The 19,680-nt window shown below is 36.0% G+C and overlaps 1 protein-coding gene across 1 annotated transcript in view; it reads right to left on the reverse strand.

Moving 5' to 3' along the window:
• The window catches only part of LOC131982624 (cytohesin-3-like), a 69,174-nt gene that overhangs the window by 14,327 nt on the left and 35,167 nt on the right, over nt 1-19,680 (reverse strand). Inside the window, exons 2-8 of the mRNA XM_059347152.1 lie at nt 12,066-12,148; nt 10,511-10,575; nt 8,189-8,255; nt 5,713-5,831; nt 4,452-4,532; nt 3,466-3,578; nt 1,136-1,284 (exon numbers count right to left, since the gene is read on the reverse strand). Of these exons, the coding sequence (XP_059203135.1) occupies nt 1,136-1,284; nt 3,466-3,578; nt 4,452-4,532; nt 5,713-5,831; nt 8,189-8,255; nt 10,511-10,575; nt 12,066-12,148 (677 nt within the window). The remainder of the gene's footprint in view (nt 1-1,135; nt 1,285-3,465; nt 3,579-4,451; nt 4,533-5,712; nt 5,832-8,188; nt 8,256-10,510; nt 10,576-12,065; nt 12,149-19,680) is intronic.

Raw genomic sequence — 19,680 nt, forward strand, 5'->3', positions numbered from 1 at the left:
GACGTACGGATTAAACACAGGAGACGCAACTGTGGCCGCCATCGATAACTGTGCACAACGTCAGCAGCTGATCATAAACAAAGCAGCATGGCTAATTATGCACAGCATAGCCGCTGATCATAAACATAGTGATGGTGAATTAATCAGCATCACTAACTGTGCACAGAGTGTCTGGTGCTTGTTGTAAACAAACAGAGATCGCTAAGTGAACACCTCCTGCAGCAGCAGCACATACACACTGTACTGCTACAGAGCTAACTGTTAGCCTGTTAGCACATACACACTGTACTGCTACAGAGCTAACTGTTAGCCTGTTAGCACATACACACTGTACTGCTACAGAGATAACTGTTCGCACATACACACTGTACTGGTACAGAGCTAACTGTTAGCCTGTTAGCACATACACACTGTACTGCTACAGAGCTAACTGTTAGCCTGTTAGCAATTTGCAGACTGTACGCTAAGGGGTTAACATCCCCTCTGGCTCTGCAGCTGGGAGAGACTGCTGCAGGAGGACTGTGCCTCTTCGAGTCTCCAATAACACCAGAAAAAGTCGCTGGATTTGTCTCCAGTCGCTTTTTTGAAAAATAGTCGCTAAGGGGGTCTGAAAAGTCGCTTAATATAGCAACAAAGTGGCTAAGTTAGCAACACTGCTTCGCCGGCTTTTACAAACGGCGCGTGTTGTTGTGGCGTCGAGTACTACGTCACATCCTGCTTAGCGTTCTATCCAATCAGCAACCAGGCTTTTTTCAGGGGAGAATAAAGACCCTGCTCTTCTACAGGGACGAAAAAGTCCAGACAAAAGTCCACTCCGGACGGCTCGTATTCAAATTAGGGACGTTTCGGCGAGAGAGACCGCCTCATTCCTGGTATTGGACTGTAGTGGAAACAGCCCTAATTTTGGTAGATCAACTTCTTTTATGCGTTTTTTTCTTTGAGAGATCATGTGAGATCAGGAGCATCAGCGTCTGTGGAGAAGATCTGATTCTGCTGAGCTGCAAAGTCTCAATCAGTGAAGTCTGACTCTTGCTTTGCACGCTGGTGGAATACCTGCAGCTTTCTTTTTTTTCTGTGCACACCACACTGGATACATTTGTCACAGCTAACGAACTAATAAAGTCAAAGCTCTCACCCTGAGTAGCTCCTCTGGGAGGTCCCCCCCCTCGTTGATCCCTCTGTTCATGGAGATGAAGCGCTCCACGGGGGGCTTGTCTCTGACGTTGGGGTTGTGCAGGCTTGTGTTCAGCATAATGATGGCGAACGACAGGACGTAGCAGGTGTCTGTGGAGGGAATTATACATACAAACAATTATACAGAGTGTGTGAAGCAGAAAATACAGCGTGTGTGTGTGTGTGTGTGTGTGTGTGTGGAAGAACACATTGTTTTGCATGTTAATCATTAAGAGTACTGATCTTTTGTAGAGGTACTAGGTACCTAAATGCTGAATATTATAACTTAATGACTATATCGAGATTATTCAGTGTGTATATCTCTGCAAAATTTCTGACAAAAAAAATCCTGTGGGAAACACTGGTTCTAAAGCATGGGTCTCAAACTTGCAAAATTACTTTTCTTTGGGTAATTTTGCATCTTTTTCTTAATAATTTTGTGTCTTTTTAAAATAATTTTGTGTATTTTTTGTAATGTGTCTTTTTTAGTAATTTTGTGTCTTTTTTAGTAATTTTGTGCATTTTTGGGGTCATTTTGTGTCTTTTTTTGTCATTTTGTGTCTTTTTTTAGTAATTTTGTGTATTTTTTGTAATTGTGTCTTTTTTATTATTTTGTATCTTTTTTAATAATTTTGTGTATTTTTTAATAATTTTGTGTATTTTTGTAATTGTGTCTTTTTTAGTAATTTTGTGTCTTTTTTTGGTCATCTTGTGTCCTTTTAAAGTAATTTAGGTTTTCTGGTCATTTTGTGTCTTTTTTGGTCATTTTGTGTGTTTTTTAAGTAATTTTATGTCTTTTTTAATAATTTTGTGTATTTTTGTAATCTTAAAATAAGATCAATTATCTAACACTTCTAAATCTAAAGTTGTTTTTTTTAATCTTGGTAAGAAACAAATAATTGTCAAGTCACTCTGCTCGGGCCAGTTCTTGTTTAAGAGTTAATTTCTTATTTTAAGTGTTCAACATGCTTATTTCTAGATTTAATAATCTTAATTTAAGAAATCTTGTCAAGGTAAATTATCTGTCCATGCAGCAAGATCATTTCCCTCAGATTTACTATTTTTATCTGTTTTTTAGACTAAACACCTTTTTACAGTGTATGACTTCCCATCATACCTGGTGCTAACCTTCCTCCTCCTCCTCATCCTCACTCTAACCGCCCCGTCATCGTCTCTGCTCTGTGATTCACGACGCCGTCTGAGAGATGACCAATAACCAATAAGTCAGTCTGGGTGTGTCACCACTGCACCACATCAATATTCATGTGCTGATCTGTCACCTGCGTCCTGCTTCAGTTAACAGGCAGCAGCAGATGAAGTGTGACGGCCTGGCCTGCACTAATGACCACTATTGATCAGTGATCGATTTCATTATCGCTGCTGCAGACGCCAGGACTGATCGCACTGAGGCCAGAGAGGAAGGCACTAACCAGGGTGGAAAAACAGACTGTCAGTCTAACCCAGAGCTTCTCAAATAGGGGTACGAATAATAATAACTAGAAAAGTGTGTGTGTGTGTGTGTGTGTGTGTGTGTGTGTGTGAAACATGCAACAATTTCTGTGTCTCTTTATATCTCAATGTACATCCTTTTTTGGTGATTTTACATCTTTTTGTTTTGTTTTTGTGTCTTTTTTTGGTCATTTTGTGTCTTTTTTTGGTAATTTTTATTCTTTTTATGTCATTTTTGGTGATTTTACATCTTTTGTTTCTCTTTTTTGGTAATATTTGTGTCTTTTTTGTCAGTTTGTGTCTTTTTTGCGTCATTTTACATCTTTTTTCGGTCACAACATGACCAAAAAAAGACAAAAAATTTACAAAAGAGACACAAAATGAACAAAAAAATTAAACACTTCTAAAGCTAAAGTTTTTTTTATCTTGGTAAGAAACAAATAAAGTTCCAAAGTTTAATAAAAGCGCTCTGTTTTTAACTACCTGGCAGAAAAAATATATTTCACAGGGGGAACATCACTGAAATAAGGTTGAGAACCACTGGTCTAGCCCAGTTATGATTCTCTCAAAGCAGATATCATCATCATCAGAAAGTGTTCCTCAGTGTTTGATGAATGATTTGTGGGTTGTGGCTCCATGATCAGATTTATCCAGCTGAACAGGTCCAGACGTCTCCTCCAGGAAGACAGACAGCCAGAAACATCGATCAGAGGCTGAGCTGGTCTGGATGGCCAATATTAGATCTCCTGGACCATCGAGCTGAGGCTGACTCATGTCTGCTGCTCTGTGTGTATGTGTGTGTGTGTGTGTGTGTGTGTGTGTGTGTGTGTGTGTGTGTGCTACCTGTGGACTGGAAGACTCCAGGGTTACATTGACAGTACCTGGAGGCGAACGCCTCCATCATACGATCAATCTTCTGAGCTTCTCCAGGAAGTCTGAAGCTCCACAGAAACTGCCTACAACAGCAGCAACAGACAGAGGGAATTTAATTACTTCTTTACATTAACATTAATAAAAGCAGTGTTAGAGTTAACATGGTCAACATCAAACTGAATGATTTGGCTGCAACATAAACACAAACTCTCTTTACAGAGTCTTGAACACAACGCTGTCCGCACAGCAACACTGGCACGTTCATGTCATGTCAGAATTATTGTACTTTCTCACCTGTAAATAGCTTTTACATCAACATCTAAATGATGATTAGGACTGGAAAACTCCATATACACAAATTGAGTCAATATAAGTGTTAAATCAACGTACAAGTTGAAAGTTTGATTTCTTTTTGATCCATCCAACCATACCGACCTCCTACTTCTCCTGATTATGATGGCTGTTATACTACGCCAGGGTGCTGAAAAAAATGTGTCGTTTGCAAAAATATTTACAATGCCAACATTTTTTTCTGGTGACTGGGCTGTGATGTCTGAAAGATGTTGTTGTTACGAGAAAGGAAGGCTCAACCAAAAAGGCATTCTTGATATAAATTATAGTTTTTTACAGGCTTAACCTATAATGACTCATAGGATATTTCTGCCTCTGCTGCTTTGATTATGACACATTACTTTATGGAAGTGCAATACTAAAGGCATTTATACACCAAAAAGCAAACAAACTAGCAAACTCAATATAAAAACGAATTAAAACTAACTGAATTTGAAAACAAAAAATCACAACGAAATTCAAACTAAAACTAATGAAAGATCCAAAACTATTACAACATTGCTTCCTGGGTCTATTTTATCTTGTTCCTGTAGGAAAACACCCACACCAGTATGACTCTTGCATTTCTTTCCTACACTGTTAATCCACGTTAAGTGTTAACTCACCTCAAGGCTTGGACGAGATTGAGGTCTGCGAACTCATGGAGCTCCACAAACGCCTGGAGGACCTTGATGTTGAAGTCGTCCCTGAAGAGAGAAGAGGAGGTCACATGTCACACATGTTTAACTATTTACACTCTCTCCCTTCAAGCAGGAACAGAAAAAAACAGACACTGAATGCGGGATTCCTTTCAGAAATGCACTGCAGTTCTCTTTTTGATCATTTTGTGTCATTTTTGGTAATTTTTGTGTCTTTCTTGTGTCTTTGTTCATTATGTGTCTTTTTTTGGTCATTTTACATCTTATTTCGGTCACAAAATGACCAAAAAAGACAAAAAATGTAAAAAAGAGACACAAAATTAACAAAAAATCTAACACTTCTAAATCTAAAGTTTCTTTTATCTTGGTAAGAAACAAATAATCATCAGGTCACTCTGCTCGGGCCAGTTCATCACTGCTGGCAGCTTTAATTTGATCCCTTTTGTACATTTTTTTGTCTTTTTTTGGTCATTTTGTGACCAAAATAAGATGTAAAAAGACACAAAATGACCAAAAAGCACACACAAAATAGACCAAAAAAGACACAAAAAAATCACAAAAAAAGTCACAAAAAAGACACAAAAAGACCAAAAAAAGACACAAAAAATCTTTTTTTAAAAAGACCAAAAAAGACACAAAAAATCACAAAAAAGACAAAAAGAAAACACAAAAAGTCACAAAAAGAAACAAATAATTGTCAGTGCACTCTGATCGGGTCTTGTTTTACGAGTTAATTTCTTGTTTTAAGCGTTCAACATGCTTATTTCTAGATTTAATCATCTTAATTTAAGAAATCTTGTCAAGGTAAATTATCTGTCCATGCAGCAAGATCATTTCCCTCAGATTTACTGTTTTTTAAACATCTTTTTTACATTGTAAATGCTGGATTCCTTTCAGAAATGCACTGCAGAGACAGTTTTAAATGTTTTGGAGTCAATAGGAAAGTATAGGCGACAGCTCTAGTTTTATTCTACAGACAGCTGCTGTGTTTGCAGGCAGCATGGAGCTCCTGTTGTTCTGACAGTCCTTTCTCCATTGATTCCCTCCGATAAGAACCACATGTCCCCTCCGTTATTTTACTGTCTGCTGTCGCTGCTCTGCTCCATAAATCCAGACCACCAGTTTCCTGGAGCTTTATGCCTCGGCTGAGCGCTGGCGGTGCAGATCTGACAGAGAGATGTGGAGAGGAGAAAGAAAAGGTAGAGGAGAAAGAGAGGGAGAAGCTCACCGTTCCCCTAAGTAGTCCCCGATGACGGTTTTGTTGAGCCCCTCTCCTTTGTAGAGGAACTGAGCGATGTCCTCCGGGGTGTGCTGCAGGAGATCGTTCTCCAGGAGAAACTGGATCCCCTGTTCAAACACAAAGAGCAGACTTTCACTTTAGTTTGTTCTGTTTTAATGGACCGGATGCAAGGTTATTATAGTACTGACGAGTTTTAGACACTAACTGACGAGTTTTAGACACTAACTGACGAGTTTTAGACACTGACTAGTTTTAGACACTAACTGATGAGTTTTAGACACTAACTGACGAGTTTTAGACACTAACTGACGAGTTTTAGACACTAACTGATGAGTTTTAGACACTAACTGTCGAGTTTTAGACACTAACTGATGAGTTTTAGACACTAACTGACTAGTTTTAGACACTAACTGACGAGTTTTAGACATTAACTGACGAGTTTTAGACACTGACTAGTTTTAGACACTAACTGACGAGTTTTAGACACAAACTGACGAGTTTATGACACAAACTGACGAGTTTTAGACACTAACTGACAAGTTTAGACACTAACTGACGAGTTTCAGACACTAACTGACGAGTGTTAGACACAAACTGACGAGTTTTAGACACAAACTGACGAGTTTTAGACACAAACTGACGAGTTTTAGACACTAAATGACGAGTTTTAGACACAAACTGACGAGTTTTAGACACAAACTGACAAGCTTTAGACACTAACTGACGATTTTTCGACACTAACTGACGAGTTTTAGACACTAACTGACGAGTTTTAGACACTAACTGATGAGTTTTAGACACAAACTGACGAGTTTTAGACACTAACTGACGAGTTTTAGACACTAACTGACGAGTTTTAGACACTAACTGACAAGTTTTAGACACTAACTGACGAATTTTAGACACTAACTGGCGAGTTTTAGACACTAACTGACGAGTTTTAGACACTAACTGACGAGTTTTAGACACTAACTGACTAGTTTAGACACTAACTGACGAGTTTCAGACACTAACTGACGAGTTTTAGACACTAACTGACTAGTTTAGACACTGACGAGTTTTAGACACTAACTGACGAGTTTTAGACACAAACTGACGAGTTTTAGACAAACTGACGAGTTTTAGACACTAACTGACGAGTTTTAGACAAACTGACGAGTTTTAGACACTAACTGACGAGTTTTAGACACAAACTGACGAGTTTTAGACAAACTGACGAGTTTTAGACACAAACTGACGAGTTTTAGACAAACTGACGAGTTTTAGACACTAACTGACAAGTTTTAGACACTAACTGACGAATTTTAGACACTAACTGGCGAGTTTTAGACACTAACTGACGAGTTTTAGACACAAACTGACGAGTTTTAGAGACTAACTGACGTGTTTTAGACAAACTGACAAGTTTTAGACACTAACTGACGAGTTTTAGACACTAACTGACTAGTTTAGACACTGACGAGTTTTAGACACTAACTGACGAGTTTTAGACACTAACTGACTAGTTTTAGACACTAACTGACTAGTTTTAGACACTAACTGACGAGTTTTAGACACTAACTGACGAGTTTTAGACACTAACTGACGAGTTTTAGACACAAACTGATGAGTTTTAGACACTAACTGATGAGTTTTAGACACTAACTGACGAGTTTTAGACAAACTGATGAATTTTAGACACTAACTGACTAGTTTTAGACACTAACTGACTAGTTTTAGACACTAACTGACGAGTTTTAGACACTTACTGACTAGTTTTAGACACTAACTGACTAGTTTTAGACACTAACTGACGAGTGTTAGACACTAACTGACGAGTTTTAGACACTAACTGACGAGTTTTAGACACTAACTGACGAGTTTTAGACACTAACTGACGAGTTTTAGACACAAACTGATGAGTTTTAGACACTAACTGACGAGTTTTAGACACTAACTGACGAGTTTTAGACACTAAGTGACGAGTTTTAGACACTAACTGACGAATTTTAGACACAAACTGATCAGTTTTAGACACTAACTGACGAGTTTTAGACACTAACTGACGAGTTTTAGACTCCACAAAAACTTTTGACATACGTAATTCAGTGTTTCTATTTGAACATGCAGGAACATATTGTTAATATGTTTACTGAGACTAGGATGTCTACACTCAAACCGAAATTCAAAACACCTAGAACTGTATGAGTTAATAAACTTATTGGGGCTGATATGGATAAACCAAAGGAAATAAAGGCAAAATGTATTATGACCTCTTTGAATCTGGCACCCAACAAATACCCCATTACAAAAAACTAATAAAAACTAAACTAAAACTAGCAAACTCACTCTAAAAACTCACTAAAACTAACTGAATTTGAAAACAAAAAATCACAATGAAATTAAAACTAAAACTAATGAAAAATCCAAAACTATTATAACTTTGACCTGATGGTTTGCTCACAGATATGTGAACATTTCTGACCTTTTTAGGGTCCATGTTGAACTTCTTCCTGCCCATGGCGATCTGTTTGTTTCTTTGCGTGGTTTTGCTGCAATAAGAGAAAACACAGAAACATCCATCACATGACAGTTGGAGGTCTGTGTGTCTGGGATGTGTTTGTCCAGGATGCAGCGTCACTTTGTTTGTTTACTACTCTGTCAGTGTTCAGTTGGTTTAACCTGAAAACCGGAAATAAGCATGTGACCTAGCATCACCTCTACTGCACGTGAACACTGCAAAAAAGGTGTTTAGTCTAAAAACCAGATCAAACAGTAAATCTGAGGGAAATGATCTTGCTGCATGGACAGATCATTTACCTTGACAAGATTTCTTAAATTAAGATTATTAAATCTAGAAATAAGCATGTTGAACACTTAAAATAAGAAATTAACTCTTAAAACAAGATAAATTAAAGCTGTCAGAAGTGATGAACTGGCCCGAGCAGAGTTTTAGATAAAAAACCTTTTTGTGTCTTTTTTTGGTGATTTGGTGATTATTAAATCTAGAAATAAGCATGTTGAACACTTAAAATAAGAAATTAACTCTTAAAACAAGATAAATTATGTAACACTTTCTAAAAAAAATTTTATCTTGGTAAGAAACAAATAATTGTCAGGTCACTCTGCTCGGGCCAGTCTTTTTTGGTAATTTTGTGACTAAAATAAGATGTAAAAAAACACAAAATGACAAAAAAAAGACACAAAATGACAAAAAAAACACAAAAAACACAAAAAAAGACACAAAAAGACCGAAAAAGACACAAAAAACACAAAAAAAGACATAAAAAGATGTGAATTGACCCAAAAAGAAAACAAAAAACGTAAAAAGACATAAAAAGACAAAAATACACCCAAAAAAGGACACAAAAGATGTAAAATCACCAAAAAAAGACACAAAAAGTTTTTTTTATCTTGGTAAGAACCAAATAATCATCAGGTCACTCTGCTCGGGCCAGTTCATCACTGCTGGCAGCTTTAATTTATCTGGTTTTAAGAGTTAATTTATTATTTTAAGTGTTCAACATGCTTATTTCTACATTTAATAATCTTAATTAAAGAAACCTTGTCAAGGTAAATTATCTGTCCATGCAGCAAGATCATTTCCCTCAGATTTACTGTTTTATCTGGTTTTTAGACTAGACACCTTTTTTACAGTGTGTACATTAACACTTTAACTAATCCTGCAGCCGTTTGGATGTCACTCTTCGTCAAAACACATTTTGCATTTGCTCCACAGGGAAATCTCCACCTTTGTGTGTCTGTGTATGCTCCCTAGCTTCCTGTGTGCCCAAAATAGACCCAGCCCCTTTGCCAGCTGCACCTGAGACACACACACACACACACACACACACACACACACACACACACACACACACAGCCTCACTCCACCTCATCAACCAATCGAATGAAAGCCTCTGAAAACAGACTGTTTGGCTAATGTTTTGTCCAGAGACTGTCCCGCTTCACTCCTCAAACAAAGGGGGATTAACACACACACACACACACACACACACACACACACACACACACAGGACAGGTGTGAGGCTCACGGTAGAAGCGACAACGTGGCTCAATGGCTTTTTTTGAAGAGCAGAGGAGATGAAAAGAAAGAATGAACTAGTTCTTAAAAGATTAGTCAAAGACTCAATAATCACTAACTATAACTACTGACTGAAAATACATTCACAACAGTTCTGATTATCGATTTCTGATTATCTTCTAGTATTTGATAGACAAAGCAGTTGAGAGCTGAAGTGATATGTCTTTAAATTAACTGACTAGTTGACTGAAAGAAAATGAGTTCTGGTAATTGGTTTTGAGGATTCTTTGAAGAACTTTCAAACAGAAACGGCAAAATTTGCAGCTTCATAAATGTGTTTTCCAGGGCTGCACAGTATGACGACAATATGCAATATATGATAATGTGGAATATCGTGATAATGGCAGCTTTCAGTATACAGCATTGCGTGTTGAATTAAAATATGTTGAGCATCAAAGGGTTAAATAAAAAATCAATGACAGTTATCTTTAAATAATAGGTTTTTTACTGGTTTTTACTGATGGTCTCTTTCAACACACTCAAAATAATCCCTGAGTGACATCATACAGTCTTTTACATTGTGTTTATCGTGTTTATCGTGCACTTCGATAACAACAATCACAACAAACAGAAGATAAATTGTGCTGCCAACTTAAAAAATGTGAATAGTCCTCTTGGGTTTGTGGTTATTGTTCGATCCAGAAACCAGAAAATAACCAGCAGATGAAACAATAATTAAAACCATCACCAGTTGAGAGGACTCACCTCTCGCCCACACAGGTTAGCTGCTCGATCTCCGTCATCACCTCGGCGATCTCAAACTTCAGCCGCTGCAGAAGAAAACAGACTCAGTCACTAAAAATAATTTGTGTTTTATTAATCTCATATAACGACAAGCAGCGGAGAATCACTTGGATGCAAATGCATCTCTGAAGTAACATGTAAATAATGTCCAGGAGGTCACAAACTATTCAACAGCAAAGGTTTTCTTATAGTCAGGGCCTAACGCTTTAAACAAAACTTGAAAAAATGGTTCAGACAGCAATCTCAGACTGTTGGTAATTCGTATTTGTCGTGTATATTTGAAACCGTAATTTATCTTTTTATGTTTCTTATGAAGGATTGATGTATGTATGAATGATAGATGTTTGATGTATGTATGATATTCTGCTCCATACTCCTGTCTCCTGTCCTATAGGGACCACAATCAAAATAAGCTTTAGGGCTTTGTTGTGTCAGCCTGACATTTGTGTTTAAAATATCATTTTTCCTCAGACACACTGAGTTTTGTGTTTTCATTATCTCTAAGCCAGAATCATCAACATTACTTGAAAAACAGGCTTGAAATATTTCACTCTATGTGTAATGAATCTATATAATGTATGAGTTTCACTTTCTGAAATGACTGACAAAAAATATTGAACTTTTTCATGATATTCTAATTTTTTGAGATGTACCTGTAATCTCTAAAATGACTTTTATCGTCCTTTGTTACCAAGAAAATACATAAAATGGCCAGAAATACACAAAAATACCAAAAAAAGAGACATAAAATTACCAAAAATGACACAAAATACCAAGGAAATGCATACAATTTCCAAAAAACGACGTAAAATGACCAAAAAAAGACACAAAATTACCAAAAGGAGTTCGGCCTCCTTTTGCATGAATTACTGTAATAATACATTAATAAAGCGTTGACTTCAGAAAACACAGCACAACTGACTGTGGACTCACATATTGAACTTCACAATATTCTAATTTTCTGAGACACTGAGTTTTGTGTTTTCATTATCTATTAAGAAAAACAGGCTTGAAATGTTTCACTCTATGTGTAATGAATCTATATAATATATGTTTCACTTTCTGAAATGATTGACAAAAGATATTGAACTTTTTCATTCTAGATGTAGCTGTAGATGGTGGAGGCGACAGGAAACGCTCAATAGGAGCACACACATAAAAAAATCATTCCAACACCAATTTGTAACTTTGTTCAGCTTTACACTGCAAATTATTAGTTTCTTACCAAGATAAAAAAAACTTTAAATTTAGAAGTGTTAGATAATTTACCTTGTTTTAAGAGTTAATTCCTTATTTTAAGCGTTCAACATGCTTATTAAATCTTAATTTAAGAAATCTTGTCAAGGTAAATTATCTGTCCATGCAGCATGATCATTTCCCTCAGATTTACTGTTTTATCTGGTTTTTAAACTAAACACCTTTTTCTTGCAGTGTACATGTGAACACTTCAATGTATTAATTTACAATCTGATCATATCTCCCAGCCCTAAAACATCATCGTTGGACTGTTACTCACTTCAATATCATCCAGCAGCTCCTTTTTCCTGCGTCGTATGTTGGACAGCTCATCTCTCTCCTCCAGAGAAAGGTCCTCAGGAACTGGAAAATATAAATACAGAGAGGAGAGAAAATTAAAGAGCATGTTTGAGAGACGGAGAGAGAGAGAGAGAGAGAAGGAGGGAGGGGCAGGGTTAGGAGAATGGATTAAATTAATTCACCTCCCAACCTGCCTGTCAGGGATTAAACCCAGCATACCTGTTCAATGAATCAATCCCAGTCACATGACTCATCATGACCTAAATGAATGAACTGACTGATATAACAGGAGTTCATGTAATATATGAAACATACTAAATACATGGTTGGAGAACCAGGAATGGTAGTTTAATGGTTTAATGGTCTTTGGTGTCCACACTGCAAAAAACACTAAGTTTACCAAGTATTTTCTTCTAATATCTAGCAATAGTATCTTAATTATCTTGTTTTGAGTATAATTTACCTACTGACCATAGCTTTATGTGCTTATTTTAAGAACATGTGTCTTTTTGTAACTAAAATGAGTGAATAACCTCTTCAAAGGGATTTCAGTCTTGTGTAAAGACTTGTTTTTAGGATTGACATTGTGAGCTTTTTCATGCTTTTCAATCTATTCAACCATTGAATATGGTGAGTTTTTACCTAAAATATTGGTTCCAGTTGAGAGTTTTAGTTGCATGTAGTTTAAATGTTATTTCAAAAGCATTTTCTACCACCAGTATCTACCCACAGATACTGAAATGGGGGGAAAAAAACGTGCTCGTTTCAAGTATTTCTGGCTTATTTTAATGTTACTACAGTCGGAAATTACAAGCCACAAATGCTCAAAATAAGTATTTTTGGACTTATTTTAGGACATCATGGGTTTTCCAGTTTCTAGATATTTTTGACTTACTTAAATAATTCTTACAAAGAAAAATTAACTTACTGCACTGGCAGATCATTTTAATTGTTTCAAGCATGTATTTGCTTAATTCTAGTTATTTATTTCTTATTTTTTGTCAGTTGGTTTTTGCAGTGCAATGTGAATTGTGACTAAAACTGAAAATTTAAAAAAATAGTTTCACTTTGGTTTTAGTTTAGTTTTTAGTTTGCACTGCTTATTTTAATTTCTGTTTCATTTACAGTAATTACCCAGCAACTGCCGGTCTGACTGCTGCTGGCTGTACAGTGTTTTTTTTTTTTCTCTATTCCACTGAAAACAATGCAATGAGAGCAGTTAAGTTGTGGCCAGAAAGCAAACAGAAAATTAAATTAACCCTTTGATGCTCAACATGGTCAAAAATGACCTGCATTCATTCCCCATGTTATTTAATGCTGCTGTGTGTTTCTGTGCTCTATCTTTTGATATCAACTTGTTTTATGATTGAATATTCCAAGTATTCTTTAAATATCTTGTTTTTGATAACTCTCATACTTTATGAAGAAAAAAAGTTTTTGTGTTATTACATAGCTAACTACTTGGCAAAGTAGCTTGCTAAGCTAAATACTTAGCGAAGAAGTTAGTTAAGTAGTTAGCTTAGCAAACTATTTAGCTAAATACTTTACCAAGAAGTTAGCTAAGTAGTTAGCTTAGCAAGCTACTTTGCTAAATAAGTAGCCAAGAAGTTAGCTAATTAGTTAGTTTAGCAAGCTATTTTGCTAAATAAGTAGCCAAGAAGTTAGCTATGTAGTTAGCTTAGCAAGCTACTTAGCTAAATACTTAGCCGAGAAGTTAGCTAAGTAGTTAGCTTAGCAAGCTACTTAGCTAAAAAATGGATATAGGTCATTTTTGACCCATGTTGTGCATTAGAAGAGTAGTGACACAAAAAGAGATTTTATTAAAAAATAATAATAAAGGAACACATAAAATTAGGATGTATGATGATCAAAAACAAACTAATTGAGGAAAACCTGGAATACTGAATGATGAAAATAATTTATTGCAAAGATATAGAACATAAAAACTCATATATATCGGGTCACTTTAGACCATGTTGTTCATCAAAGGGTTAAAGTCACTGTAGAGCTCTGTAAGGCAGAGAGGATACAGTTTATACGGGTTTAAATACGTTGCTTAAAAAAAAAAAAATAGAGCAGGTGTTAGATGTTGATTGCACAAAGAAGAAGTTTCTCATGAGAATTTTCCTCCAAACCAAATTAAAACCACAGAAACTTCCCTGTTGGAAAGCAGATCACTTCCATAAATAACATCCTGTGCGTTCAGTTTGACACACACACACACACACACTCACACACACGGAGCATCTGGCGAGGCCTGCCCCCTCAAATATTGGCTTTCTGGTATCCAGCTCATTTGGGGTAATTACAACAGAAAGAGAGCGGCACTTCACACAAACATGTACGTCTTCCTGCATGAACAGTATACACACAGGTGAGTACACAATATACACATCATGCATACTGAATTTACACTTCACACACACACACGACATGGGACCCCCACCTCCTCCACCACCAGACCCTCAGAGGACCTCCCCCTCTCTCCTCTAACACATCAGAAAACAGCAATCCATCTGAGAGCGAGCTGACAGGAAGTAGGTCATTTTCACATGGAGCTATACCAGATTGTGCTTCTCCTACGCTGTCTAACACACACACACACACACACACACACACACACACACATGCGTACACACTCCCCCTCTATCTGTCTCTTTGTCCGCCTCCACCCCAGTGCTTGAAGTGGGGGTGAGAGCAGATTCAAATCCCCCAACTGAATCATAGCGCTAAGCAGCTTTGCAATTCAGACATTTTTTTCCCCCCGTTGTTTCCCCCTCCGAGTGTAAATAATAGAAAAAGAAAAGTAAAGTTATTTCCTCTCCTCTTTATCTCTCTGCTGCATCTCTACTCTCTCTCTCTCTCTTTCAATCCTCTCCTCTCCCCTCAGTCCTGCTCTGTAAGACAAAGTGACAGAGGCAGCATGGACTATTAGGTTTTCGGAGGGCTTGGAGCTCATGTTATCACAGACGAGCAGCCAGTCAAGAGAGCAAGAGGATCCAGATGGCCGTGTGATCGTTTCTCTCTCACACAAAACAAAATGATGCTCACATAGTAGCTACCAAACTCCTACAAGACGAGACGAACGAAGGAGAAACAGCTTGCTTTAAAAAGATATATGAAAGCTAAAAATACATGCTAATGGGGTTTAAATACCACGTCTACCAGGCACTGTGCAGCAAACTGATGACTCACATTTCATTTATCATTAAATTTAACCCTTTGATGCACAACATGGCTCAAAAATGACCCTCATTCATTCCCTTCATGTTATTTAATGCTGCTGTGTGTTTCTGTGCTCTATCTTTTGATATCAACTTATTTTATGATTGAATATTCCAAGTATTCTTTAAATATCTTGTTTTTTTGATAACAACAGATCATTATTTCCATTTTTCCTCTCATACTTTATTAAGAAAAAACGTTTTTGTATTATTACATAGCTAACAACTTGGCTAAGTAGCTTGCTAAGCTAAATACTTAGCCAAGAAGTTAGCTAAGTAGTTAGCTAAGCAAGCTACTTAGTTAAATGCTTAGCCAAGAAGTTAGCTAAGTAGTTAGCTTAGCAAGCTACTTAGATAAATACTTTGCCAAGAAGTTAGCTAAGTAGTTAGCTGAGCAAGCTACTTAGCTTACTTACTTACTTATTTTGACCCATGTTGTGCATTAGAAGAGTAGTGACACAGAAAAGGATTTTATTAAAAAATGAATGAAGGAAAACATAAAATTAGGATGTATGCTACAGAGCTAACTGTTAGCCTATTAGCAATTTGCAGACTGGATGCTAAGTGGTTAACATCCCCTCCGGCTCTGTGACTGCAGCTGGGAGAGACTGCTGCAGGAGGACTGTGTCAACTTGTTCTCCAAAAGTCTCCAATAACACCAGAAAAAGTCGCTAGATTTGTCGCCAGTCGCTTTTTAAAAAAAACTGTCACTAAGGGGGTCTGAAAGTTGCTAAATATAGCAACAAAGTCGCTAAGTTACAAGTTGTTCTGAAAAAAATACAGTACAAATGTAAACAACTTTTGTTTACATTTGTACTGCATTTTTTGCAGAATTATTCTGGTAACCACAGCTGCCATTTTGTGCTTTGTGTGCATAATTTTACACACATGTTCCTGTAAATCATGATGATGTATTTTTCTTTTCTTGTCTTTTTGGAGGACTTAACAAGAAGTGACAATACATTCCTATTGGTTCTCATTTGTCCATGCAACATGAGTTGCCCCCCAGTGAACGATCTGTGAGGTTAAAGAGGATTTTAAAAAAAGAAAAAAGTTGTGAAGAGGCAACGTCTGCGTGTGAAAGAAACAAAAGGATGCTCTCAGTGCCAAACAGCAAAGAAAGAAAAACACTCAGAGTGATGCATGAAGAGATAGCAGCACTCCAGACGTCTTCACACTCTCTGCCTCCTTGCTCTCTTTCCTTGGCTTCGGTTAAACAGCCTCATAAAGCAGTGATTGTGGAGCAGAGAGACCCTGCAGGCAACCTACGTCTGTAATGCACAAAACCCTCCTCCATCCCTCCTACTAGCTGTCCAGGAGAACGGGACAGAATGCATGCAGAGACTGAATCTGGTTTGGGTTATAAATCCCAATCAATTTTTGTGTATTTATAAAATAATTGTGTGTCTTTTTTAGGTCATTTAGTTTCTTTTTTAAGTAATTTAGTTTTTTCCTGTCATTTTGTGTCTTTTTTGGGTCATTTTGTGTCTTTTTTTAGTAATTTTGTGTCATTTTTAATAATTGTATGTCTTTTTTGGTAACTTTGTGTCTTTTTTAATAATTTTGTGTCTGTTTTTGGTCATTTTGTTTCTTTTTTAAGTAATTTAGGGTTTTTCTGTCATTTTGTGTCTTTTTTGTGTCATTTTGTGTCTTTTTTTTAGTAATTTTGTGTCATTTTTAATAATTTTATGTCTTTTTTGGTAACTATGTGTCTTTTTTAATAATTTTGTGTCTTTTTTTGGTCATTTTGTTTCTTTTTTAAAGTAATTTAGTTTTTTTCTGTCATTTTGTGTCTTTTTTTAGTAATTTTGTGTCTTTTTTTTGTAATTTTGTGTCATTTTTAATAATTTTGTGTCATTTTTAATAATTGTATGTCTTTTTTGGTAACTTTGTGTATTTTTTAAATCATTTTGTGTCTTTTTTTGGTCATTTTGTTTCTTTTTTTAAGTAGTTTAGTTTTTTTCGGTCATTTTGTGTCTTTTTTAATAATTTTGTGTCTTTTTTTGTAATTTTGTGTCTTTTTTATAATTTTCTGTCTTTTTTTAGTAATTTCGTATATTTTTTTGTTCATTGTGCAACTCCATCCCTCCTACTAGCTTTCCTGGAGAATGGGACAGACTGCATGCAGAGACTGAATCTGTTTCGGGTTATAATTCCCCCGCTGTGTGTGTTTGGTAGCACGAGGAAAAACGGAGAGTAATGTGATATCATTATGAGGACAACTGCTACTGTACAGCCCGGACTGGACATCTCATGCATTATGTATGAGAGTCTAGGAATCTGTGAGTGTGTGTTTATATGTGTGTGTATTCCCATAGAGAGCAGACCTGCTGATAAGAAAAATCCATATTAGGTTATATACAAACACTCCATGCTTAACCCCAGGCAGCACGGCCACATAAATTACCCATGTTACACCACTCAGCCTTCTCACATTCTGACTTACGGGGCTGCTGCTCCACTAACAATCAATACATCATCATAATAGTTTCAACTTGCGTGCTCTTAAGTTTTCTCCAACAGACGCATGGTCCAGATTTTTAAAGGGAAGGTCAGTGAGTTTGTAACGTTCTCTTACAATCTTAGGATCACTAGAACTTTTAGCGACAAACATCACAGAGGTAAAACAGGATTAATGTTCCGTTAGTTCGATTATTTACATTGTAGAGCACATAGAGAGTCAGGTGGCTAATGGTGCGTTCAAGGTCTACAGCATGGGTCTCACACTTGGTTAATTGTGGCCCTCGTGACGATATTTTGTGGCCCCCACCTTGATATGAAAGTTTAATGTGAGTTTTATATGAATGGTACTTTACCGTGTTGTGTGTGGAAGGTCCTTTTAATTACTTTTTTAGGTAATTTTGTGTCTTTTTTTGGTAATTTTGTGGTTTTTTAAAATAATGTTGTGTCTTTTTTTTGGTAGTTTTTTAAATAATTTTGTGTCTTTTTTAAATAATTTTGTGTCTTTTTTAAATAATTTTGTGTCTCCTTTTAATAATTGTCTCTTTTTGTAATTCTGTGTCTTTTTGGGTCATTTTGTGTCTTTTTTTTTAGTAATTTTGTGTCTTTTTTTTGTAATTTTGTATATTTCTTTGGTCATTTTGTGTCTTTTTTTGGGTCATTTTGTGTCTTTTGGGTCATTTTGGGTCTTTTTTAAGTAGTTTAGTTTTTTTTCTGTCATTTTTGTGTCTTTTTTGTGTCCTTTTTGTCATTCTGTCTTTTTTTTAATAGTTTTGTGTCCTTTTGTTAATTCTGTGTATTTTTTGGTCATTTTGTGTCTTTTTTTAGTCATTTTGTGTCTTTTTTTTTGTCATTTTGTGTCTTTTTTTGCTCATTTTGATACTGCCTCCAGCGGCCCCCAGGTAATTTGAGTTTGAGACCCCTAAAGTGTATCTTATCTTAACAAAAAAATAAATTTTCTACCTACTTTTCGCCATGATTGTGCAGTTTCCATCGAGGTGCAGCATCACAATATTAAAAAGCAAATGTAAAGTGAAACATTTCCAACAGTTGGAAAACTTTCCTTCAAAAATCATATTTCAGTCTCTCAGTATTCAGGTCATTTTTAATTCCTGTTACAGTTGGTATATGATTAGTGGTAACGTCTCATGACTCCATTATGTCTGTAACTTTCTGCTCCAGACAGACAGTCATTGGGGTCATAAAAAGGAAATCAGATCACATGCAAATCATTCATGCAACTGATAACAGAAGACGGTTTCAGATGAATGACGTCCTTGTTGGACTTCCTGATCATCACTGTCCTGCTTACTGCACTGTAAAAAAAAAAAAAAACGGCAGCTGTGGTTGCCAGAACTTTTTCTCCCTGGCTTTTAATCAAATTTAAGCGGACATCTGGCAAAAAATGTTATTCATTTTAATTTATTGTATTCTATTGTATTGAAAAAGTTTGAGTTAAGTTTGAGTTAAGTTGACTTTACCGTAATAAATACGGTGCAACTTTTTGAAATATTACGGTAAAATTATATTAGCACTGTTGATTTAAAGTTTAAGATTGCCATTTTATTCAATATTTTACCATAAAAAATGCTGTTCTGCCACATAATTGACAAGAAAATACTTAATACATAATTGCTACATGAATTAAAGATTTTACCATTATATGCTACAGTATATTTTTGTTAGAGAAAGAAAAAGTATTTTTACAAAAAATAGATGAAAAAATGATGGCTTGTATATATATTACAGTATATTTTTTGCTATAAACACGTTGCCAGTGTATTTTACAGTGGAGTAATGTATTTAAAAAATAAATAAAACTGTAAACAATACTGTTTTGGCTGATATATACATTACAGTGTTTCATTGTTACTGAAACTGAATTAACCCATTTATCATTTTACAGTCTTT

The sequence above is a fragment of the Centropristis striata genome, chromosome 13, assembly GCF_030273125.1.
Source record: "Centropristis striata isolate RG_2023a ecotype Rhode Island chromosome 13, C.striata_1.0, whole genome shotgun sequence".
Taxonomy (NCBI): domain Eukaryota; kingdom Metazoa; phylum Chordata; class Actinopteri; order Perciformes; family Serranidae; genus Centropristis; species Centropristis striata.